Source organism: Falco naumanni, chromosome 17 (assembly GCF_017639655.2).
Source record: "Falco naumanni isolate bFalNau1 chromosome 17, bFalNau1.pat, whole genome shotgun sequence".
Taxonomy (NCBI): Eukaryota; Metazoa; Chordata; class Aves; order Falconiformes; family Falconidae; genus Falco; species Falco naumanni.
This window is the reverse complement of record NC_054070.1, coordinates 5,434,977-5,459,714: the sequence shown is the minus strand read 5'-3', so window position 1 is coordinate 5,459,714 and position 24,738 is coordinate 5,434,977. Positions and strand designations below refer to the sequence as shown.

Sequence of the window (24,738 nt, the reverse complement as noted above, 5' to 3'; positions counted from 1 at the left end):
ATCAGTCAATGATTATCTGTCCTGACTCATAATTGTCTTTATATATATATATATACACAGAGCAAAACACGCACACAACTTAATTGCATGTGAACTGATATGGTATCGCTATGGTATGGATCAGGTGGCAAGTCTCTGCTCCTAAACGGCAAGTGAATGTTCCTATAAAGCAAGGAACAATCCTGTCCTGCTAGGAAATCATGCAGAGCGCTCCTCCTTCCTTAATAATTGCTAGCACTTCTAGAGAGACAGGAAGATTTTCATTACATAGCCTGCTGCCAGCTGTACTTTCGGCATAAGCCCATCCCCTTTCTGTTACTGTTATGTCAGGGGAGGACAGTGAAAGAAAGCAGCTCTTGGAATGATACATGGGAGGCAGCGCTTCATTTATAACCCCACACAAATGCTGGAGAATGTTCAACTTTAAGAAGCATTAGGTTGGTTACCTTATGGGCCCCTGCGGACCAAGAAGTGAAATTACATGAACACAACATATCTATTAATCACCACAATGATTCCACAGTGAGAAGCAGTCCCAATGACATATATTCAACTGGAAAGAAAGTTGAGAAAATTACCTACAAGTAGTTACGCAACTCAGAAAAATTTGGTAGTACCTTTCTGTAGGGCTCCCCTCCTGACTCCTCAATGAATTCAAGTATTTAACTTGGATCAAAGCCCAGTCAATAGAAATACACAGTGGAAAGTAACAATGGGATTTCTACCTAAACACGTGTGTTTCCTCTCAGCCAAAGTTACAAAAAAATGCACAGGCAACTGCCCACTCCATAGTACTTTGCTTACAAGGTAAAGAATGATTTGGGGGGAAAAAAGAAAACAAAAGAAATGCATCAAGACAGACTATAGGTCAACTCAAATTGACCTGTAACTGATTGATTTAGGTATTATTATTCAAGAGAACAGAGCAGGCTACAGTAAGCTTCTTCCATCCAGGATTCAGAAATTAGAATACTTTACACCACCTTTGAAAGAAGCCATCGTCGTGGCTTACATCAGTCCTTCACAAAGCTCAGCAAGATTAAATGTGAGTAAGTATATGTGTTTCTGTAAAATGCAAGATGATGGACAACTTTTGATGTGCTCAGAATTAGCATTTATCCATAAGCCTGTGCTATTTTTATTACTTCCACTTTTAAGAAGCCTTGGCTAACTTGACCCTGCTTTCTCAATGCCGAGCAGCAGACCCAAATGTGAAAAAGTAGACGTTTTCTCTAATGGCGAAAAGTGGAAACAGAGGTCACGCCGATTACCTCAAACCACTTGGCTGCCACAGCCATCTTTTCACCTCTGCAGTAAACAAACCCTCTTGGACGGTCCATACATGAAGCAGTTCCTTTGAAGAGTGCTTCACATCTCAGCTCTCTTCAAGTCTTGATATCAACAAGGACAGTATTTTGGACTAAGACTTGAAAGTTTAGGTCTCCCAAAAAAGACTCCCATGCATATATCACACTTTCGGCAGTTTCAGAAACCTCCTGTTCAAGGCAAAGCAGTTTGAAAGACAAAAGATGTACAATTAAATCTAAAGAAGTAACAATATGAAATAAGAGATGTTTATACTACCATTTCCTTGCATAATGCAAGCTTATAGGATATGGAAGAAAAATCTTTGTTTGCACACTATCATAGATATTGACAGACGCTTAAGAAGTCAACAAATTCAATGTGTTAAGAAGCAACCTTTTAATAAAGAAAGCAGAACCATACTTTGCTGTTAACAAATGTTTTGAAAGAGGCTTATAAAATTAAATCTAAGCCAATTATCTGGTGCATCTGCAGCTGAGAAGGAAGTGTCAATACTCCAAACATCTGCTCTGTTTGCATCCCCTCCTTTCTTCCAGAGGAAGTATTAGCTTCCAGTTGTACAAACGATTAAGAGAGCAATAAGGTATTGCTCAACAAAAACTATTTTCTTAGATGCTTACAGACTAAGGCCAAAGAAGAAATTCATATGTTAAGCACCATTACCAACACGGAAGCCTGTCAAAGATATCAGTTTGAATAGCACGGCTTTCTTCCTTGCCCGCCACACCTAGGGGTCAGCTAGCCACCAGGGCTGAGGCTTGTGAGAGCAACGAAATCAAACCATCGTGGCAAGCACACTCCAGTCACACTGGAGTTGGCTGATGTCAGAGACTGGAGAGCAGGAGGACCTTGATGTTTTCCCTAATGAAGCTGAAGGGTGAAAGAAGAGTTCTCAGCCACTGGAATAAACAGAACACAACAAGAACAAATTAGCTCAGTTTCCAAACCAACATCCTTTCACAGGCTCAAGGTACGAGTGAAAAACCACCCTGTACCTTTCCCTCAACAGAGCTATGATCCCCTCAATGCTGATGCCATGAAAGCGGCTTGTAGTAAACATTAAATTTTAGCCAAGACACACAAAGGAAGAAAGAACCCTCTGGAAGTCACAGCTCCAGCCTTGTCCACTCACCCTTGGCACAGTCCATTCAGCTGGAGGCCAGAACGCTGGGAGCACTCACAGGCCACAGCACTCGCAGCACCTAGGCAGAAACAGGAGGGGTTAGGACAGCGTTTCTCAGGGCTACAACTCTTCCAGCTGCTCTGCGAACTGCACCTTCAGTGCTGAACAGACTGGGGAGGAGGGTAGTGTATTTTCCTGGATATTCAAGCATGGATTATTTATAGGTCATCAACTCAAAATGTGTGAGAACTGAACAGACCATCCACCAAGACCAGCCTGTGCTTCCAGACAGGATCCATATTCTAGATGCCATCTAAACAGTTCCAGAAATAAAGATTAGGCTAAAGCAAATGCTGCAAACTCCCCTGCACCTCCTCAACCCATCCCCCGAGTATTCTGCTGAGACTCGTGTTATCCTCGTACAAACCCTCTTTTCATAAGGCAGCAGTGACAGGACTCATTTACTTTGAGGGTTTTACTTTGGTTCTCCTGGCTTCTATCATAACCTCAAATATTACATTAAAAAGGCTTTTAAAACATAACATTCACAGCAGCGCAGGAGCTTTTCATTGCAGCTAGCTTCTTCCCTGCCTGTTTGCGTGTGGCACCTTCACATTAAGTGCATGAGTTAAGATGTAGATTAGCAAGGCAAGAAACCTTTGCCCTTGGCATCGACACTCAGCTGTGACAGGAAACTTCAGGCTTTTTTTCTATGAAGTGTAGAACCACTCATTACACATTGGCAGGGAAGTGCACATCTCCAAACTATACACATTTTGTCTTAGATAAGCAAAAGACTCAAGTGTTTATAAATATGAAAAGTTCAGCAGCTGGCTAAAAAGTTAATTCTCCAGTCTCACTTAATGAGCTTTGGGGAAAGTGGTAGGGGGATTTGTTCAGAAAGTAAGGCAGAGTGTCACAGAAAGCAGGACTTGCCAGACAGGGCTCTATTTAGTCCTATTTTCTGTCTCTAGATGGCTGCTGTCAGCAAAATGGCAAGGAATCCTCTAATGGGGAGCTGTGGAACAACCAGAATGAGAAATGTTCTCTCCTGATCTTGCAATGTAAAAATTAGCCAATTTTTAATTTAAGTCCCATGACTTCTTCCTTTGTTGTGAATGTATCAAGCGATCCATATCAAAACAGTTTGAACATGGACTGTCTTAGGATTTTATCCAATTCCCTGAACAAGGAAGTTGTTTCCAGTAGGATTCAGCAGGAACACTGCTGAAATGTTTTTCCAGTACTTTAATATTAACTAATAGTGGTCCACTCCAGTGGCATAAGGATCAGACTTAAGAAAATGTGACTGATTTGCTTGGAAGGTAAGCATGTTAGGAGTTTTCAGGAACCTCCAAGATGACTATTGACAGTGTCTGACGTCACTATCTCTAGCTTACTTGAAGTCAGACTTGGTGTCTTTGTAAGATACTACAGAAGGAATTGTATAATGTCACATTTGCAAGATGATATATACCTACCCAGTTCTCCGTCTACGTAATTACTAAAAAATAAAAATTCATACTGAATGGAAAAATAATCAGACCCATTTGTCTGCGCTTTCAACAGAAGGTTTTCTTTATGTAACAGTATTTCTCAGGTTGCTCAGTGAACTGTGTATCGTCGCCCCATTTGCATACCTCCTTCCTTCTGTCACTGAGAAAATTCTGAACAGCAACTACATAAACAGAGCTGTCTGACTATCAAGAACAAAGTAATTCACCGAGAGATCAGAAATCTAGCTGAAACAATCAGCAAGGCTGAGCTCTTACCCACTGACAGCCCTTGCACTCGTACTGCAGGTCACAGAGAGCTCTCTACCACTGCCTATTCCACTGACTCACATGGTACACCCTCCCTTCATCAAAGATCATTAAAAGTCTGAGTTGCAAAAGATCTAGCAAGAGCAACTGTGGCTAACTGGATCTGTAAACGCTCAGTGCTCTGCCAGCACCAGTCCCTTGCACTTTCTACCTGTGCAAGACAATGAAAAATCCCTCTGGCACCTGCTCCCAGGGCCAGGGAGCAGAGCAGGACTGCCTCCTGCTCCAGAGGGAGCCAGCTCACAGCCGGTGCCAGTGCTCAAGTCTCTGTTGATGGTGTATTATGCTGTATACATTGGAACTAGTAAATGCTTCATTGTGATTTTTGGCCACTTGGAATATTTTTAGCAATTTGCCAAGGTTTACCCTGTGATTTATTATGGAGGAAACAAACTCAAGCACTAACCAATGAAAATATGTAAACTCAGACTTTTCCAGTCAATAGAAAGGTATTCAACTTCTTAAAACCCTTTAGAGGCACGCAGTTTGCTGAAGGTTAAATTGCTGGAAATAACAGTTTGATTAAGAAGCAACTGAAATGTAATTTAAGGAGTCACGCTTTAAGTCAGATTGACAACAAAAAATTCCATATACACAATACTTTCCAACTGTTATTCCTAAAACTGTGTCCTAGATTTGCTGGAAATATATTTTGTATTGCTTTTGTGTATACTACCTAGAACTTCATTATCTCAAACTACTATATTTAATAAGTTAAACACACAGTATCATGAAAAAATACTTGAAATTAATACACAGGAAAAAATCCATTAATTCATTTAGAAAGCTTAAAGCACTAGAACTACCTGCAGATAATTGCTTTATTATAGTGTTCTTGGGTGGAAAGGAAGGTGTCATTACATAGAAGGTAAATTTCCATTTTTGGTATGAAAATTCAACTAGATGCTACTGCCACATACTCCCAGAACACAGGAGATAATGCTGTATAGTGTTAGCAGCCATCACAGCATTATCTGTAGTTAAAATACTGAAGCTCTCTACAAGAGAGATCAAGAGTACCATAATCTAATAAAATGAGGAAGAATATTAGTCATTAGAGTATGATTGGGAGTTAACATTTCTATCTAAATAGCAGAATACTGGAAGATGGTATTTCTTTCTCAGCTAGCAATCTCAAGAAATTAATAGAGAATTCACATCTTGTCTGTTTATTTCGATAGTTTCCACTCTTGCCAGTATTGAACTAGCACAGTGAGTGGCAAGAATCCCTTTGTCTGTGCCTGACACCACCGAGACTTGGTTGGTGGAATGATGCAGCAATACGCATGATTCTTGATCATCTTTTCAGCTGAATAGACACTATCCATCCTTGCCTATAGAAAACAAGCGACATAAACACGCTGCCAAATGACCAAACCCCGGGAGTTTTATCCCCGCACATTTGGACATATCACTCGACATTCAAAATGGCATTACGCAAAGCTAACTCGTACAAGGTCTTATTTTGGTTCAAGAAACCCAGCAGAGAGAACTTCACCAAGCAATTCTTTGTTAGCATAACATTTGACCTTGTATCTCTTTGGAAATCATACAACTTTGCTAATGCAGTCCTTACAGAATTAATCAAGCAGATAGTTAGATCCTAGTTACTATGAACCCAGCCAATTATGAGTAGCACTGAAATTTGTCACTGGCATGTCCAACTACATTTTCCAACATAAAGATCAACAGAACTGTGTGGAAATGAGGCCCCACTCTCAGACCTGCATGACTTGGGCACTGCAGACTAGAATCACTAGCAAAGCCAACGCTTTTAGGAATGAAGTATTCTTGAGAAAAAAGGCTTACCTCCCAGGTCGCCATTACCTGCTGCATTAAAACAGCAAGATGACATAACACCTCTCACCCTCTATTTTGACTAGCAAAGCTAGAATAAATGATTCACTGAGTGTTTGGAACTCTTTATTTGCCACTCTGCTCTACTGCATGAGATCCACTGTTCAACAGAGGCCAAATATACTGCATGGCTTAGTTTGAGAAGTGGGGAGAGGAAGCTGCCTATGCAGTTTCTCCCTCCATCAAATTAAGACAGCACCGTTTTCAGAGTCCAGAAAGATGACAAGATTACAGCCAGCAGCAATGTTAACAGATAAGCGAGGAAAAGAAATCCTTAAAAAAGCAGGGCAGAGAGAGGGAGAAAGACACACAGAAGGCACCTGCAGAAACAAATGGCTCAATAGCAGACATATTTACATATACTTAAAGCAGCACAGATTAGAAATTTATCTAGCTAAAAGTCTGATTGCCATTATCAAGTCCAATTTCTGTCCTTGAACAGGTACTCAAATGATAGATCTGTGGTCACCAAACACATTCTCCATCTAGTAACCAGAACCAGATGAGATATAAAACCATTGATCTAGTTCCCAAAAGGTGAGTGATAGCTAACCTAACTTCTGAACCTGGCTTACATCATGCTAGTACTCTTCAATGTTCACCAAGAGACCTGGTTTTCCAGCAGTCCAGCCTGCCTTCTACTCACTTCTTAAAATCTCCAGGCACTTGCACTGCAGTCTTCCACTTCTATGAGTATAAAATTCACACTCAACGCAGTGCTCTGTGGCAAAACTGCTCTGGTGCTGAAATGCTGCGCTCTCACCATACGAGTGCAAATTAAAGCCATGGTATGTTATAGTAACAGTTCACCTTCTTGTCAAAACAGACATTTTGCCCAAACTTCAACAAGTGTTTGTAACTAACTAGATTCTAACAAAAGCAGATAAAATAATTCATGCCTCAAAAGCGTGAGACTGACTGGAGCCAACCTCACCATGGACCTCAAAACTCCCAAAGGTCCCACATATTACCTAAGCATATTGACAGAGACAATACTTACAGTTTTAGCAAAAATGACCATCAGCTCAGGGAACTGGTGCGTAAGGAGGGCAAGCATCGCTGAAAAGGAACATAGGCCTGCTGTGAAATGGATGAAAAAGGGAAGTTCCTTCTGTGGGTAAACTGAGACTTCATGAAATGCTGGAAGGAAAAAAAATGAAGGATATTGACACTTGATAACTGAGGACAGTTTTCTGAATTATTTATACAGTCTTGTAACTCAGTTTTAGACTTTCAGCAATAAGCGTGGACTCAAGACTATTGTGCAGTACATCTTAGGTCCCAGTACTTAAACTTCTAAAAAAATTTCCCCCTACTTTAAATGCTTGTCTTCAGTATTAACAGTCACTACATCTTTCTCTTCCCAATTGCCTTTTCACTTGCATAGGCTTGACTTTTGAAGCATTTCATCAGGCTTCATTTTTGGTACCTACTCTTTTAACGGGACAGAGGGAAGAGCTGTAAAATTCACAAGGTGTCAAAACTACCTAGAGCAATTTAAACAATTCAGGTATTTTCAACCCTCTGAAGCATTAATCCTGTTACCTGAAGAGAACAGCACACCTCCTCATCCTATAAGCAGCTCAGCAAACACAAAACAACCGTCATGTTACATACACAAGCAAGGTAGCTCCTTAACACTTTTCAAAGATTTCTAGCTAGCTACAGTAAATTTTTTCAGAGCAGCTGACAGAGTAGACCTCAAAGAAAACAGTACCAGGACTAGGTTATAAATTCTGTACGTAGCAGCTCCTTGCAATTTCCAATCTATGGTAACAAAATCAAAAGAAGGTGATTAGACAGCCTAAGGGCTGGCATGTGGAGCTTTCAGCACTCAAGACACTACTACCGGTTACTAGCTGAGGACCTGTTTGGTGAATTTGCAATTACTGGCTCTGAATACCTGCAGCTCTGACTTCTATTCAATGATTTTAAAAGGTTTTTAAATAAAGAAAAAAGTTTCTATAGATATGAGTAACTCAAAGGCTGCACACTTCTTGACAAGCTGTTTTAAAAAAAATAACAAAAGCTTCAGAATTTAAGTAAGCCTTTTTGTAAAACAAGAGAATACAATCGTACTCATTCTTAAACTGAAGGCTGAGAAGGAAAGAGACACTTTACCCTCTCAGCTCCTGTTCCTGAATGCTGTCCCAGGAAAGCTACCATTATAAGAGAAAAATCAGCAAGTGGCTTGTGCTCTTGCAACTCATTAATGGCAAAGGGCTTGAGTTTTGGTTTGCTTTTAAGTGTGATTCTGGAGCACAACTAAGTAGAACATTTGGAGTTCCATGTCTAACGCCCATCAGAGATGCTCAATGTCACCCCAGAGATTATCAATTCACCTTTGTAACAGGCAGCCAGCCCTGCTAGTCTGACAACAGTCACACACTCCTCTTTACTGAGCAGCCAAAAGAAACCACTTCTCTACTATGGAACGCTCTGATGCTCTCCACATGTGGAAACTCACCTGATTCTTAAAATATGGAGCAATATAATGTAGGACAGGTCCCAACATGAGTTAGGAAAGCGTAAAAATATAGGAAGGATTCTTTTTGCAATAGTTTTTCCTACACTGGGAAATTAAAAACAAATCCAAAATAGGTAAGGACAACTAAAGGCAATTCTATACATTCACAGCCATCTAAGAATTGTTACTAGTCAGACCAACACAGGACTTTTGAATCATTGATTTGGTCAACATTACTTTAAATAGATAAATTTTAAAAAATTAAGTGTCAAGATTTCTTGAGGAAGTACTGCAATAAAAGTGTTAAGATGATTTTATTTATGGGTAGGTTTATATTTAAAACATAACAGGAATGCGTGAGTGATCGTGTTGAAATATCTGCATGTGTTGGTGTTTAATTATGCTGGGAAGTCTACAATTTAGGGTTAGTTGCTAACCAAGGAATTCCTTGTGCAATATCCTGCATAAGTGAGAAATGAGTAATTTAAAGCAGTCTGGGGGCAAATTTAAATTACACATTTTAAATATAACTTCAGGCTTTAAAATAGAAACACGTATGTGTAGCTTTCCTTTCCACAGCTGTGGTCTCAGTGGGTCTGCTGGTGCTTTTGCAGTAGCCCTTTCCAGTCCTGTGGGACGTGTGTTTCTTCATGATGAAGTTCACCCCCAAAAGAAGTCTATCAACGTCTGTAATTAACAGCCCAATTCTAATCTAAATTAATGCTGTTTTCCTAAATATGATGACCATGGGGCTCTAGTAATTTAGCTTGTTTGCCTTACCTAAAGAAAACCCCCATGTAGGCTCATAATTGCATAAAGTAATCTTGAAGTAACGAGCAGCTGGAGACGACTGACTTTTCAGTGTCAAACGCTAGTATAAATCCATAAAAATACCTACACAGGTAGGAAGTTTTAGGAAGCATACTGTCCAACAATACGTATTCTATGAAGCTATAGATTAACCAAGGATTCTCTGTAAGATCACAGGTTCTGCTAGATACCTGAATGCAGGACTGGAACCAAGCATTTATCACTTGCTAAAAGGAAATGGCTCCTCTACAACAGTCGCCAAATCCATGACTTTTCAAAGTAATTTAAAGTACTGGTCTATTTTGTTGTTCTCAGAGTTGGCCAAACTTAAGTCTGAATGTACCACACACAGACTTCACCTTTGAAGGACCTAAGCTAACATTTACCACACACACACGTCAAGTGCTTCAGGATCGTTTGGGAGGGACATCAACAAATAGCTGAATCTCCTTCACAGGAAGCTCAAACTAAAAAAATCCCAGTAAGGTAAATACAGAATACCACAAACTGAACATGTCCCTAGCTTATGTTTTATTATCATTACTGCTTAGAAACCACTTACTTGGCAACAGTTCTCTGTCTGCTGTTTCTGTGCAACTCGGATAGGGATAGAAAAGATGACCTTTCTCTAACGGGTATGGGATCATCCTAAATGCTGGAAAAAAGAGCGAATGGCATTAGATCTGTATCTAAACCAGCTTCTCACAAAGAGAACCAATCATGTTTGAGGTGAATAAAGGCAGAGATTAGTCTACTGTACAGGAAAAAATAAAACAAGGAGAGATACTTACTGCCTTCCCATGTACAGTGCAGCAGATTTAGAGCCCCTTCTATCCTCTTCCAGTGCTGGAGGTGAAAAAAAGCATATGCTACTGCCTCACTGTCCCCTCGTTTCAGAATATGCTCTGGAGGTAGCACTAAGCTTTTCATTTCTAGTAAATACTGAAAGTAAAAACAAGAGGCACACTTGGTTACACAGAATATTTCAAAATCGTTAATCATGAAACATAAATGATCATTTGAGGCATAACTGACCATATCACACAGGGGCCAACATCTACGTGCTGCAACAGCCCAACCCTGACAGCACAAACAGCCAGCACTCACACACGAAGAGCAGCAAAACACACATCTGTGTACGAGACTCTTAAACTGGGGTTTTTTTACACACAAAATACCAGGAAAAAACCCACCACCAAACAACTTCCGTAAGGCAAAATAAAAACACATTCTTGTGGAATATACATAAAGTATAATGCTGCAGGTACAATACCAATGAGCTGCAAGTTTAGGCTAAAAAAAACCCAAACAAAACCCCAAACCAACCGTATTTTCTGCTCATCATTTAATCACTGAAAGTTTCGATGTAGGAGGCTAAGTACTTATCAGCTCTCAAGTATGAGTAGTAAACCATAAGGTGTCAGTATGCTAACCAAAGGAAGAATAATAAACCAAATTCAGGAAAATCTTGTTTTAATGTGGTTTTGCTGGACTACCACAAAGTATCTCTGATTTCAGATTTTTTCAGTTTCAGCCTTCTTCCTACATCAGCAGAACATCTGATGCACAGAAGGGTCAAAGAACACAAGGAGTAATCATTTTCCATTTCCCTTGAAACACAGGACATGTAATTTTGTTTTCTCATGGTACATTAAAAAAAGACAGGTATTCAGCTGAACTTAGCTTTTAAAAACAGATGAGTAATTTTTACAAGAATGAAATAACAGTTTCAGTTCTAGTATTTACCTGTGAGTTGTCCTCTGCTAGCATATAGTGTCTTATTCAATAACAGCCAAAGTTAATCCACATCTTTGATCAATGTAGCTGGCAATTCCTTTGACTGTCTCCCAAAGTGTAAGAATGCAGCTAACTCGCCGATTTATTTCAGCAGATGCCACAAACTATGAGATTATTTACTAATCCAGTTTGAGGACTTAACTTTTCCCATTCAGATTCTTGAAGGAATGTAGGAGGGGTTGTGCCCCGGCCAAATAAAGCACATTTACTGCCTGGCTAGGTTCTTCTCTTAGTGCCTTGGGCCTACGCTCCGGAGGGTAATATTCTTGCTAATCCCCTCTAATCCTCTTCAATTATTTTTTTTTTTATTTTTTTTTTTAACACAGTAAAGGATCACTCACACAGTGCTGCTGTGGGAAAATGGTCTCAAATATCTGACCCTTGACCTGACTCCTCATGCTCTCCGCAGCGCCCGCTTTTCCATTGTGCTAACTGCACAGAGCACAAGGGACTATAAACGCGATAGCAGCAATGAAGCCCCACTGCAAGTATTGCCACAACATGCCAGTGCTGAACCCCAGGCTTTGGCTGTCTTTGCGCCCGTGTTACCACACAAACAGAAAAATTCCAAAGTCTGGCAGGTCTTTGCGCCCTTGTTTAAAACAGGCAAGGTATCAGCACTGAAAATACGTGGGGTTTTGCATGTTTAAGAAAATCTTTACACGCAACATAAATCGGTAAGATATTCAGGAGATGACTGGACAAGATTGTTTCTTATGTTACCAAAGTCTAGTTACACATCTCTGATTTGAAATGGCTTGAGTACCAGTTTTCTAGCAGTCTTTAAAGGTCGTCCTAACTTTTGAAACAAAACCCATCCTTGTAGAAGCATAACTCAGAAAAAGAGAAACAAACATTTTATTTTCCTTACGCAAAATTATGTTATGTGCAAAGACAACCACTTTCATCAGATGCAAGAAAAGGATTTCTACTTTACATACTCATTTATTTTTAGTCCATGGGACAAAACAGACTGCCAATTCAAGAACCAGATTTTCTTCCCCACCAATCCACTGTAACCCATTGGGCAAGTTATTTCACTTGTCTGTGCCCCTGTTAACTTGTTTGAACCCTTGTTCACCTGTTTGCGTTGACTGTGAGCATTTTAGAGCTCTAGGTTGCCAGCACTAACAAAATTCTGTCCTGCCATCAAATGAATTGCTGTTTCAAAGCAATACTGTAATAAAAAAAATCATGAAGATGACTGGATAGGTATACAATTAGAAAACAAGATCAAATTACTGAAACCTGGAATCAGTTTCCATGATTGCCTGTAGAAGTACAGAATATATTTTGTTAACAGCCTGTCTGAAATGGTATCTAACTTCTCTAAAAAGGTGTGTGAGGCTCCTGAAACAACTGGAGGATATACAAAATAAAAGAACTTTTAGATAATGATAATGCATTATAATCTTCTTCCCCTAAAGGCAGAGGCTAAAGAAAAATCTGTCTGAGACTGTCTGAAATGAACTTGCTACGCTCTTGATCAGTCATGCAAACAAGCAGCAATTTCTCCCAGCAATTAGCTTTCTCAGTGCACATTCTATTAGACTGGACAGGCAGACAGAATAGAGCGGCTGGATAATTCGAGGCTTCACAGCAATAGTCACCGGGACTCCATGATCATTTGCAGAGGATTAGGTCCAGGACTAAGCCAAGCTTCTGCATTCAAACCGAATATATCACCAACACAGTACAGTAAAAAGCAACGTTAAGATTTTATTTTCACTCAGTGCTCAGCAGAATCTGTATCTTTACCATTTCAAGTAATGCCAGACATTAAATTGCAGCCTGTAGCGATACTTAATCTTGTTTACATGTGGATGAAGAAAATAAGTGATTGTAGATCTTTCAGTAACCCGAGTTCTAAAACCATGCTCAGAAGCACAGCAGAAAGTATTTTGAAATACTATGAGTGGTTATTGTTTGGAGAACCTAATTTGGCTTCAGGGATTTTAAATATTTAAATTTCTATTTGTTAATGCTTACCCTTACCCAATAAAGGACCTTCAGAAATAGATTACTCCATTTTTCATGAGTTAAAAAATTCTGAGTTTAATTTTTTGGAAAAAAAAAAACCCAAAAAAAATCAAAACACATTTGATCATCACCTACTGCAAACAACTAATTCTGGCCACTGAACACTTATGATCTAAACACTAGTGTGTTTAACAACTCAATGGCTGGAGTTACAACAAACTTCAAGAAAACATGGGACTAGAGAGGCTCCAATAAAAAGTTCATACTATAACATGATTTTTTTCATCAGACGATAAAAGCAGGTTTGATAGGAAATAAAATACTCTTACCTTTGGAACATGAGGGTTAAATTCCACAGCCCTGTGAATTGCTTCCACAGCATTAATTTCTGCTGTACTAAGCCCTCTTTTAGAGGCAGTTTCTGGGGAGAACCTGAAGGGAAAAACCCATGCTGAACAAAAGTAACAAATAATAAATGCTAACCAGGTGTCTATTGATTTTAAGTTTGCAGTTCACTAAAAATTGGCTGATTTATCAAGAACAATAAACAAATCTTTCTAGGAGACAAACATTCCTGTTGATTTTGGTATCTTGACTGTCATCCATGCCCTATGACAAAGCTACATTTAGCTTTTTGAAACTTTGTATCAGTCATGTAAAGTAATTGAGTGCCCAGTCTTTCATATGATTGTTACAGCATCACCTACTCTGTGGTAAAGCCAGAATCAGATGTGCAAGTAGACCAGAAAAAAAGTGAAATGCCAACGTGAACTACCATAAATATCCCACACTCAATCCATAAAACAAAGAACTGCTGAACATCGTGAGCTGGACACTGAAAACAAAATTTACAGAAAAGCACATGTGTATACGTCCATTCCTGAAAAACATCTTCACCTCCATTAACTTCATGGATGCTTAGAAGAAACTGTAAATTACATTTAAACACACACACACATATATGTATATATAAATACATTTCTAGGAGCAAGTTAAGTGTAACTGCTACATATTGGATTTAGACCTCTATTTCACGTTTTACAGCATAACCCAAGATTAGCAACAAACCACTGTTTTCACAAATGTACTTGCTTACCTTTCGGAAACAGCTCTGGCTTTTAACAGTGCTGCTGTGTAACATATTGCTGCCGATTTTGGAAGACTGATATCTATGATAAAATAAAGTAATTAAGCTGTAATATTTTAAGGCAAGACAACCATTTTAAACCTACATCCTTTAAGCTTAAAGATTTTTACTTGGGTATACTAGACAATGAATGTAACATCTGGAACATTTCAGCTATGATGAGAAACTCAGAATTTCTTTGCATAGTCTTTCTGGTCACCAGTCATTAGGTGGTAAAGAGTAATTTTTTCTTCTAAAGGTACCAAGACACTGAAAGTGAATTCAAGGAGAAATGCATGTATAAATACACACTTAAGAACAGTGTACTTTTCCTGTATTAACCCATGAAGGTTTAAAATAAGCTTCTAATCTTTACTTAGTTTTGCAACTGCACATTAACACTGTGTTTTATACAACACTGAACGAGAGACCGACTAGAAGCTGACAAAAAAAAGATTACAGACAGGTAGACAAATTTTAATGAAAATGCAATTTCCATTCTTTTCCATTTCCATGGGAAAAATTCTCTTAGTTGTAGGTTTTGTAGAATATCCAAGGCCAGGTCTGAGCTGACAATTACAGATTAGAAGGTTAGCACTCCACAGCACAAGTTTACTTTAAAAGCAGACGAAGTCTGGGGTCTAATTCCCAAGTACCATGTTGTGTATAGTCAGATGGGTCTTGCTTTTTTTGTAAATCCCATCCTGGGCTTGTCCATCACTTAACAGAAGTCTGGCTGTCGTGTCAAGCAAAACACAGAGGTGCTACAGAGAGTTTGAAGCTCATACTCATTTTTCCAGATGCTCAGGAAAAAAAAATCAACAACCCTTTCTTAAGAAAGTGGTGCAATTCCTGATGTTAACATAAAGAAACACTAGGAAAAGAGCCAATGGTTTTGTTAAATTAATACGAACACAGAAGAACACGAACGGGCAAGTAACAGCAGCAGGCTGCTAGGGTGGCCACACATAACAGGCATAGGATTTGGGCAAGAATATCGTACTTTTGATTTCCTGAAGCAATGAAGAACAGAACATACTGACTCCTCAAGGGCAGCGAATGATTGCCACAAAATACTGCTTCCATGTCCCTCAATTCTGAAGGTGATTGAAGGGACAGCTTTGACAGCAGCACTTTGTACATTAATGATGTAGGCATTATCTAGGTGGCAAAACTGAGGACAATAAAGTATGTATTTTATTAACCTTTATCTAGACTTGCACAACACCTGAAACACATTAGTTAAGATGGAAAGTGAAAGCAAACTACCACCATTTAATGGACCAAAGCTTGCATACCACTAACCTCTGGCAAGCAGTATGCTTGCACGTTGCTAATCTTTGGCAAGCAACCTCAGTATTACAGAATCACGAGGCCAGGCCTGGAAGATGACAGAAGTGAAAACTATCTTTTCCAGCTTGTTTACATCAATTACTTAGGGGGCTATGTGCTGACTGAAAAAGGTTGATGAATTTAGGCATAATGAGGGACGTAGAAGAGATTAAAAAGTTAAAATAATCCTTGAATTGAAGCAAAGTGAGCTTCAAGATTTCTTTACAGATTAGAAGTAACTTAAAAACATAAAAAGTAATTTGTATGCAATTTAGCTTGCCTAAATTTGACCTCATCATTCAAGAGAAAAAACTTAACTCTGGAAGCACCTGTTTGTTGCCAATGAATGGAATACAGTCAACTAGCTGAGATTGTGGGTAGGCATCCGCTTTTGGACAGGCACACTTTGCCCACCTCACCTATACTTTCATGTGAAAACACAGTTATTTCCCCAATAACCCTCACTTACCATCATACTTTGCTAAAACTGCCTGAACATCTGCATAAGCTTGTAACTCCAGCAGTGCCTCCAGGAGGTTTTCATGAATATTCAACATGCTGAGAAGTGGAAACTCTTTCATCAACTGCAAATCAGTAAAGAGAAATAAATTAAGCACATACAGAATTGCACTTGAATCCCTGAAATATTTAACAAAACCCAGTACAATAAATTATGCCTTTTTAATGTTCTATTCTTTCACAGTGTCAAACTGGCATATAAGCAGCCTGAAAGGGATTGCATCATTTCTACCTTATTTTTTTGCTATATTCACCTACTGGAAAGTAAGTATACTGAGGTTCATACAACATGCTCTCAGCTGAAATCTGCACAACTCCTACAGTGAGTTGGTTTGGTCTGTAATATTTTCCTATGAAAAAAGAATTTACAACACACTTTGGGGAAGTGAAAGAAAAATTATGAAGAAGTCTAAAGTTGGCTATTTTGACAAGTTAAGTTGCCAAGTCAAGTGTGTCACAAACCAGACAACAGAATCATGAACATATGACATAATATGCAAAAATTTAAAACCTGCATGCAGGAACCAAAAAAAACTGTTCTCAAAAAAAATCCTGGATCATGATGTGCAACTCTCATTGGAAAATAATTCAATTACATTAATTATGATGCCTAGAAAGGAACTTTATGAATTTGGACAACGTGACTGAAAACAACAGTTGCTGACTATTTTTTTTTTACTTTTACTTACATCTCTCATCATTTTTACTGCTTCTCGTATTCGTCCAAGTTTTCTTGCACACATTGCTAGTCTCCTTTTCACATACACCAATACATTGGTGTCTCTTCCTGATTACAAAGACAAAAAAATATAATCTATCAGCTTCATTCTTACCTCTCCTTCCCTCTCAAAAAAAAAAAAAAAAAAAATCCACACCAAAACCACCACAACCTTTTCCTTTCCACATGTAAACGCATAAAATAATTACTACTGCTTTCCCAACCAAGGCCCATCAAGATCCAATGCCAGCAACTTTTAACGAGGTTAAATGACCCAAAAAAATCTGTTTTTTTCCAAAATGCTGGGTGGTATAAAAGAAGGTGCTACTCACACACACCAACTGCTTCACTGGTCTGCTCTACCTATCCAACTTTCCAAGACAATAACGTACTGAGCCTCAGAGAGACAACCCCCCGATGGAACACACAGCGTAACTGCCACCTCCTAAGATTCATTCAGGTACTACAAAAGATCACATAGCACACCACGCATAAGCATGGCTAAAATGGTAGTAACTGCCTCACTGAATTGGGAATCAAACTAGAATCACTAATTATAACTTTAGTTTCACATTTCTGCTCACACAGAAACAAGAGTTTATGTGATTCAAAAGCCCTTACTCAGCTGTGCTTCGTGCTGGGGACTTTGGGAATGGCAGTTCTGAGATTTTCTGTAGATCATTTCTCCTGCTTTCAGAGCCTGTTTGAAATACTTCTCAGCATCCACAATAGTTGTTGCTTCTTCCTCAGCCAGGAGGACGTACGCAGTGGCACAACTGTAATAAAGGAAAAAACCCACTAATTATTCTGAGGGAAAAAGTTTTGTATTTTTTTTTTAAGTGTTAAAAGCATTAGAAATGGGCAGTTTTTACTTATGTTTAATACCTTAGCATTGACAATATTAAACTATCAAAATATTGACTTGAGTTTAAACTGTGGATGTCAGGAAAACAGAAACCTTTTCCATTTTACAGAACACACACACATTTGGAGAAAGAACAAAAGAAATAATTATAACAGCAAGTCAAATTATGTTTCTTGAAATATTAAAGATGCTCTAGCAATTGTCTGGAGAGAGGGGTTTTTTTGTGTGCTTGGTTTGCTTTGCTTTTCTAAAACCAGGAGGTAGACATTATACACAAAACCAACGAGACTACATAACAAAACGGATCACAGAAGTGCGTGAAATTCTTTACTTTGCGTTATAAATGTATTTTCAAATCCCTTACAGGAGTGGCACCTGTGAACTCCAAATACAGCATTACCACAATACTATCACTGAAACACACATGATTTCATATTCGATTTACTGTTCCGCATCTAAATAAGATTTCTCATATGTTATTGCTACTGGTAAGAGGATATTTAAAAAAAAAAGTCTTGCCCAAGAAAAAGGGAGAACAAAAAAGCTGGGTTTTATAGAACAGTTCAACATTTCAGTGCAGCTGACAGCCCCATGTGCAATTCTCACAGAAGCCCCCCTTAAGCTACTCAAGAACTTTGCCAAAAGTAAATTATCAGAACAAGAAACCGACAGTGTGCCCCATAACACTCATCTTTCACACTAGAAATACAGAAATTGAACATGTACTCTAAAACTTACTCATTGTTCAACTCTAAAGCTTGATATGCTGCTTTAATCCGGGCTTGAGGGTTTCTCTCTCGCCATGCTTTCTGCATAACTGTTGTAAAAACATTGAAAGGCTGGTGAGGGACAGAGACATGGGTGAAACACCTGGGAGCCAACAGAGGCAACGCTGGCTGCTTGGGCACCAGCTCCACATTAATGTTCACTTCCATTTTGCAAATTCCTGTTTGCTATATGATTTTTACAGAGAAGAGTAAACAAGTGTTTTAGTTGCAGTGTGAGTTTCTACTACAAGCAGCAGAATCTTGCAACTTCTCATTACACGACAAATTTAAGAAAGCAACACCACCAGGAAGATTATTCACTAACCATTTAAGAAGTCCTACACTGAGAAGCAAAGACAGCTTACATAACCAGGCAGATGTACAATTTCTAAATTGCTACAGAATTTTGGAAACATTTCCCAAGACCTGTTGAAATCTTGGCAGGAGCAATTGTTAAACACAAGTTCTTGCACAGACCTGCACAGAATTTAATTTAAGCTTTCAAACAGAACTTCAAAGGAAGCAGTGACAGACTAAGCTGAAACTATACCCATGCAAGACATATATTGAGTATTTAGACAACTATCAGATCATAAAAGGTTAAAATATTTTTTTTTTTTTAATTTCAGCAAAGCCAATTCAAGATGTACTATAATAATGCATCACCTTATCAGGAAGCGTTCAAGGAAACAATTAAAAAGACTAAAATCTATCTACTCAAAAAGGTTGTTCGAATTACAACTTGAATTCAAAATTACTGTTAGATAAGGAGCAAACACAGTTTCAGTGCAATGACTCAACCCCTCCCCGCTATGCTTCCATTAGTGAAAAATGACAATCCCAAACTGAAAACCAACTTCTAGCAAAAGAACAACATACTCTGGGATACCATTTTCTATGCAGAACTAACAGCTTTCACACTAAATAGAGCTCTGAAAGAACTCCAAAACTTTATGTTCATGGAGTTACGTATCTGGCCTATCTCAAGTATGATAAGAAAACTGAAGAATCTATACATGTTTCTTTTGGAACAAAACCTTCTGCTGTCCAGCAAGAATAAAGTGGAAAAATGTTTGAGTTTTCTTTTGGAAACAAAATATTAGTCTTGGCTTAGCAAGCGAGACAATACACTCCATTTTGTGAAACAAAAACACATCGTTCATATCAAGCATGTCACAGCCAGCTGACAACTAACACTTCCGGAACTTGACAAATTGACAATAGTTTGCACCCAGTCTGACAATAACCAGGTAGAGAACATTTTCTGCACTAAACATGTGGACTCAACAAAAGGATTCTGGAGACTACGCTATTCATTAAGGTTTACATGAGACCACATCTTTGACTGTTGAGAATACAATCCAGGTTTTCAATATCGTGTTGTTAATTATTTGAAAAACATGAAACCTTAAAATACATCAGGATCCTGACAGCCTTAAAGTTAGAGGAGAGAAAGCACAAGGTAAAAGAGCATCTTTTCACTAAATACATCTATTAAACCTCCTTAGCAATGGAGAAAGACTATAATTTCACAAAATATTTGACACAATAGCTTGCGCTACCTTGAAATATATTTAAAAAAACACTTTATACTCTCCAACAGTGAAACACCTTATGCATACGACATCAATACCTGTATCTGAAGGCCGAAGGGCATCTGTGTCACACGTGAAAAAGTTCTGATGATCTTGAGCAGACAAATTCATGTCATAGTATGTAAGAGGCTCCTTCCCAGTCACCCACATGTATCTTTAAGAGGAGAAATTTCAGTAAGAGGCACTCCTAGTAAATAGTAATGCTGATATCAAGAGGGATGTCTGACGTGCCTGACAACTGAAGCTACTGCAGAAGATTTTTATTAATAAAAGACTGGAGCTACCAGAATTTTAAAGTACTACTGCTCCATAATCTGTTCAAGTTGTAAAGTTCTACGGGATCTGGCTTCCTAGGAAGCAGCTTTTCTGACGAAATAACATGAGGAGATTTATAATACAGCCATATCACTTTATTAAAGAGAATTCAGATTCAGAAACACTGTATCAGCCTCTGAATATTTTTTTCTCTTACTCTCCAAAAAAATGATGATGTTAGAGTAGTATTTGCATTCTTAACACTGAAACTGCCAAAGCTTGGATAGGGGCCTTTTAAACACAGGACTGGCATCAATCACCCCTATAATCTTGCAGGTCTCAGCTGTCTCCTGACATTACTAGTGCAAGCTCTGTGAAGAAGTCATGTGTATGCCCCCAATTAATTTTAAAAATATGCAATGGGAAGTAAGATAATTAATACCTGCTATACTCTGCCCCCCTGAAAAGATTGAGAGGATTTCGCCACACTTTGCACTCTAGAAAAAAAGAAGTAGTACTTTTTGAGTTAAGAGCACAGAAAATACTGCCTTGACTTTAAAATGCAGTAATGCAAATGTACTTTTACTTTCAAAAGCTGCTGTAATTTCATTGTTATACAACCTGAGCACAATCAGACAATCAGTATATTCATAAACTTCTGCTATCCCCTAATATTTTTGCTCCCCAACATTGCTGGGGTACACAAAAGCACATAGTGGAAAGATTAAACACTGCCATTTACACTCATGTAATGTTTCTCTCACATGTATTCAGAACAGTAAATATCTAATGTTACTGAAACAGTTTTAGCTAAATATGTAATACATTTTCTAAATAGTATTTTTAATAATGAATGTTCAGATCAAAGATGCATTATTGTTTAGTTCATTTTTACCATTCTTAATAAAATGCGTTGTAAGATGCTGGCCTTTCTCCACTTCTTACAAGCACGAAGGTCGTTTAAAAGCCAGTTCATGCAAACCAGCCACAACCTTGAAGCTTAAGGAAAAGCTGTGCTACAGTGTGCTGGGACAGACTGACAATCACCTGGCATGCTCTGCCTGCTTGTCTCACTCTCTCCAGCGGAGAATGCTGCTGGTGTTGGAGGGCTGTTTTCTGTGCCACCTATCAGGGGCCTCAAATGACTCACAGAAACCTGCTCGATGAAAGATGTGCCGTATTTTCTGAAATGCCACCATTCAAACACCTGTCACAGGAGAAAAAAGCATCAGAAATTTCCATAGGTGACACCCTTCCAAGAAACATCAGAGACGAAGAGCCAGTTGTTCACAGCTAGTATATCCCCTTGCAAATAACTATAAACAGAACTTATCTACAAACTAATTATCTGGTTTGGCCTGTCTTGCCATGCAGGATCACCTGCATAACATGAAACAGACTGAAAAACAAAAGTAAAATTTTAGTCAAACGTATGTTCCTCCCTCCCAGAGTCATTAGGATAACTTCCAGGGGTCCTCAAGCTACGGCCCCCCAGGGTCCTCAATCCGGCCCCCGGTATTTACAGACACCCCCCGCCCTCCCTCTGCCGGGGGTTGTGGGGGGGAAACCAAGCAGCCGCAGATGGCTGCCTGCCACTTCATCCACCCGCCGGCCCCCTGTTTAAAAAGTTTGAGGACCCCTGTTCTAGACCCTTTCAGAAAAGGCCTGTATAGGAAAACTGTGCATAGAGGCAAGAACCTCAGGACAGGTGTATTCTTCATTTTACAAAAATATTCTAAAAGAATAAAGCACAAAACAGACAGTTAAACTGACATGTTCTGCCATTCAGAAAAGTACAAAGAGAAAAGGCTGAATTAATAGCAATCAAGTTCACTTATCAGAAATTTGGGTCAAAAATATTACCATCTCTCTCTTCGAGGCCAAAGATACCCGCTTATCACAAGTCCTCAAGCACTGTACCGTATTGTCAGTTCTTGACCAACTTCTCTGAGTATTTTCATTACCAAGCAGAAAACCATGTTTAGACAAACTGTATTCTTTACTAGGAAGCATTACTATAAATAGTGGCTGACCAACAACCACTTTTTTCTCTTAAGAGCAAACCTACGTAAAAGACTATCACAAGCACAATCCATCTCCTTATATGACTTTCCTCAAACCCTTCAGTCAAAACCCAAACAATATTACAGCAAACAAGTTGTTTCTGCCACATAAATAAAACACTTTAAAAGAAGTGTGGCTACAAAAAACCACCTATAAAACAGATTTTGCACATTCTGGTAAATAGGTTTAACTGATGAGAAGAGACTTTTTTTTAGCTTTTAATACTGAAAATAAAGATTAACATGAAAGATTTGTATGTAGTGCCGCAGTCTGTATCAGGGTCAGACAATCATCACTGCAGAAATAGCTGCGCTAGCAGAACTGACCACACAAGCGTGTCCCATTGATTTCACAGTCAGCCACGTCTGTGCACACTGTCACACAAAGATGAGCTGAATTATTGGTTCGTTTTCATGTCAAAGTTGTTAAGATAGTTACAAGATGACACATGCATAAAAGTTCACCAAAAGTTACTGTGGGAAGCTAAACCCTTAACTTAGTTTAGGAGAGAGAAAAATCTGTGTTTTCTTCACACACACAGGCACAGAGGTCTGCAGTTTGCATGCATGTTTTACATTTTTAATCTATGTACACATATACTGTTATGTATCTCCTTAATACAAGCCTGAGTTCCTAAAACAGGTACAAGTTATTTTCCTTAGTCTCAACATACAACATAAATAGAAGAATATATACAACAGAGAAGATACTGAGCAAGTTCCTTCCTAGTACAAAGGCACCCTCTAGAGTCTGATAAAAAAAAAAAAAAAAAGACTGCTTTTACCCCTAACAAAAGCATTTTAGAGGTGCTAGCTGTTTAAAAAAAGCTGACTACTTACAAATATCAGCCCAGATATAAAAGATGAAGTCACTGTAAGGGCAAAGTAGAATTTCGGAGTCAAAGTGCTTAAGAACACAGTCACTGTTAAGAGAAAGAAAAACAAAGACTTAAACAGAATTGAAAAACAAGTAGCTTTTTATTAAACAAGGCTGAATGAAATATAATGCAAACACATATCACAACATACCAATTTTGTAGATAATGTTGCTTTGTTAGAGAACCCTGCCTATATATTATTTGCTGTTTGTAGCCATCTGTGCCAGTGATTTAGGTTATACACCCAATCTAAAATAAGCCAGTGTAAATTCTTAGACCAAGCTGCCTACAGGTTCAGCCATATCATGGCTGGCGGACCACAACAAGCCAATGCAATCTATTATTTCATTTTAATCTAAACCCAAAACGCACTGTTTTGATGCAAGTTCACAGTCAGCGTTAGGAACATGCATCTTCCACAGACCTCTCCTTCCCACCACTCGTACCACAAGGCCAGGAACGCAGCTGCTGGTGCTGCTCCAGAGGGGATGCTGTCCCCACCTGCCCAGCTGCTGTCCTCTGCCACCGGCCCGGCCCGGGGGGAAGCTGGGGGGCCCAAGGCGGCCCGGCCGGAAGCTGGGGGGCCCAGGGCGGCGCGGCCCGGCCCGGCGGTGACGGGGAGCTCGGCTGCCGCAGGCTCCCCCCGGTCAGGGCTCCAGCCTAGCAAGGGCCCCCAGGTGCCTGCTGGGGTGCGAGGTGGCCGAGGCACCACGAGAGCCGACTCGGGTGCTTCCAACCGTCGCGGGTCTGCAGAGGCCCGGGCTGCAGGCGCAGCCCCGGACACCGGGGTGCCCCCAGAGTCACGGCACTGCGAGAGCGCTCGGTGTGTCGCTGCGGGAGGCCCAGGACGCGGGACCGGCCCGCAGGTAGCTACCAGGACGGACCGGCCCTGCCCGGCGGTCCCGCAGCAGCCCGGCGTGGGCGGAAGCAGCCTCCCCGCGGCGAGCCCTCAGCCCCCCGGCGCGGCCCGCCAACGTCTCACCGGCTGCTAGGCTGTCCCGGAGCCGCAGCGGCACCCGCAGCACCACGTAGAAAAGGCCGAGCCCAGCGGCCACGGCCAGGAGCCCGCGAGCCCACGGCGCCGCCGCCGCCGCCCGCCGCCGTAGTTGCTCCCAGCGCCGCAGCGCCGCGGCCGCCCCGGGGCACGGTGGGCCCCGGCTGCTCCCGCCGCCGTCCGCCATGGCCGCCACCGGGGGACACCGGGAGAGGGGCGGGGCGGGGGGCGGGGCGGGGCCCGGGGGGCTCCGCCAGTGTGGGCAGCCAGTTCCCCGCGCCCATCGCCGCTCCCCCGCCGCGGCGCGGGCCGGGAAGCCCCGAGGGCCCCATAGCCGCCCCCGACCGCTCCGGCTCTGCCAGCGCAGCCCTCACCGACCCAGGCAGGCCTACCCCCCCCAGCGTGGCTGCCGTGCGGCGTCTGCCCGCAGCCAATATGGCGCT

The 24,738-nt window shown here is 40.3% G+C and overlaps 1 protein-coding gene across 1 annotated transcript; it reads right to left on the bottom strand.

Moving 5' to 3' along the window:
- Positions 1 to 1,689: 1,689 nt before the first annotated feature.
- Positions 1,690 to 24,505, bottom strand: ST7L (suppression of tumorigenicity 7 like). Its single transcript, XM_040616786.1, has 16 exons — positions 24,284 to 24,505; positions 23,264 to 23,346; positions 21,408 to 21,567; positions 20,803 to 20,857; positions 20,144 to 20,259; positions 18,482 to 18,560; positions 17,500 to 17,654; positions 16,850 to 16,947; positions 16,111 to 16,225; positions 14,280 to 14,352; positions 13,513 to 13,615; positions 10,198 to 10,348; positions 9,969 to 10,061; positions 7,130 to 7,188; positions 2,459 to 2,528; positions 1,690 to 2,225 (listed from the first exon to the last, which is right to left on the bottom strand). The coding sequence occupies exons 1-15, from the start codon at positions 24,480 to 24,482 to the stop codon at positions 2,475 to 2,477; spliced, it is 1,593 nt and encodes a 530-aa protein (XP_040472720.1). The 5' UTR covers positions 24,483 to 24,505; the 3' UTR covers positions 1,690 to 2,225; positions 2,459 to 2,474.
- Between the last annotated feature and the right edge of the window lie 233 nt (positions 24,506 to 24,738).

What these genes read in the sequence shown, in the direction of transcription:
- ST7L (XM_040616786.1), bottom strand. Translation starts at nt 24,482, where the DNA reads ATGGCGGACGGCGGCGGGAGCAGCCGGGGCCCACCGTGCCCCGGGGCG. An exon ending in AGTTTTAGCAAAGTATGATG is followed by an intron (nt 14,353 to 16,110) that starts GTAAGTGAGGGT and finishes ATTTTATCATAG; the next exon opens with ATATCAGTCTTCCAAAATCG. An exon ending in AGACAGAGAACTGTTGCCAA is followed by an intron (nt 7,189 to 9,968) that starts GTAAGTGGTTTC and finishes GTTCCTTTTCAG; the next exon opens with CGATGCTTGCCCTCCTTACG.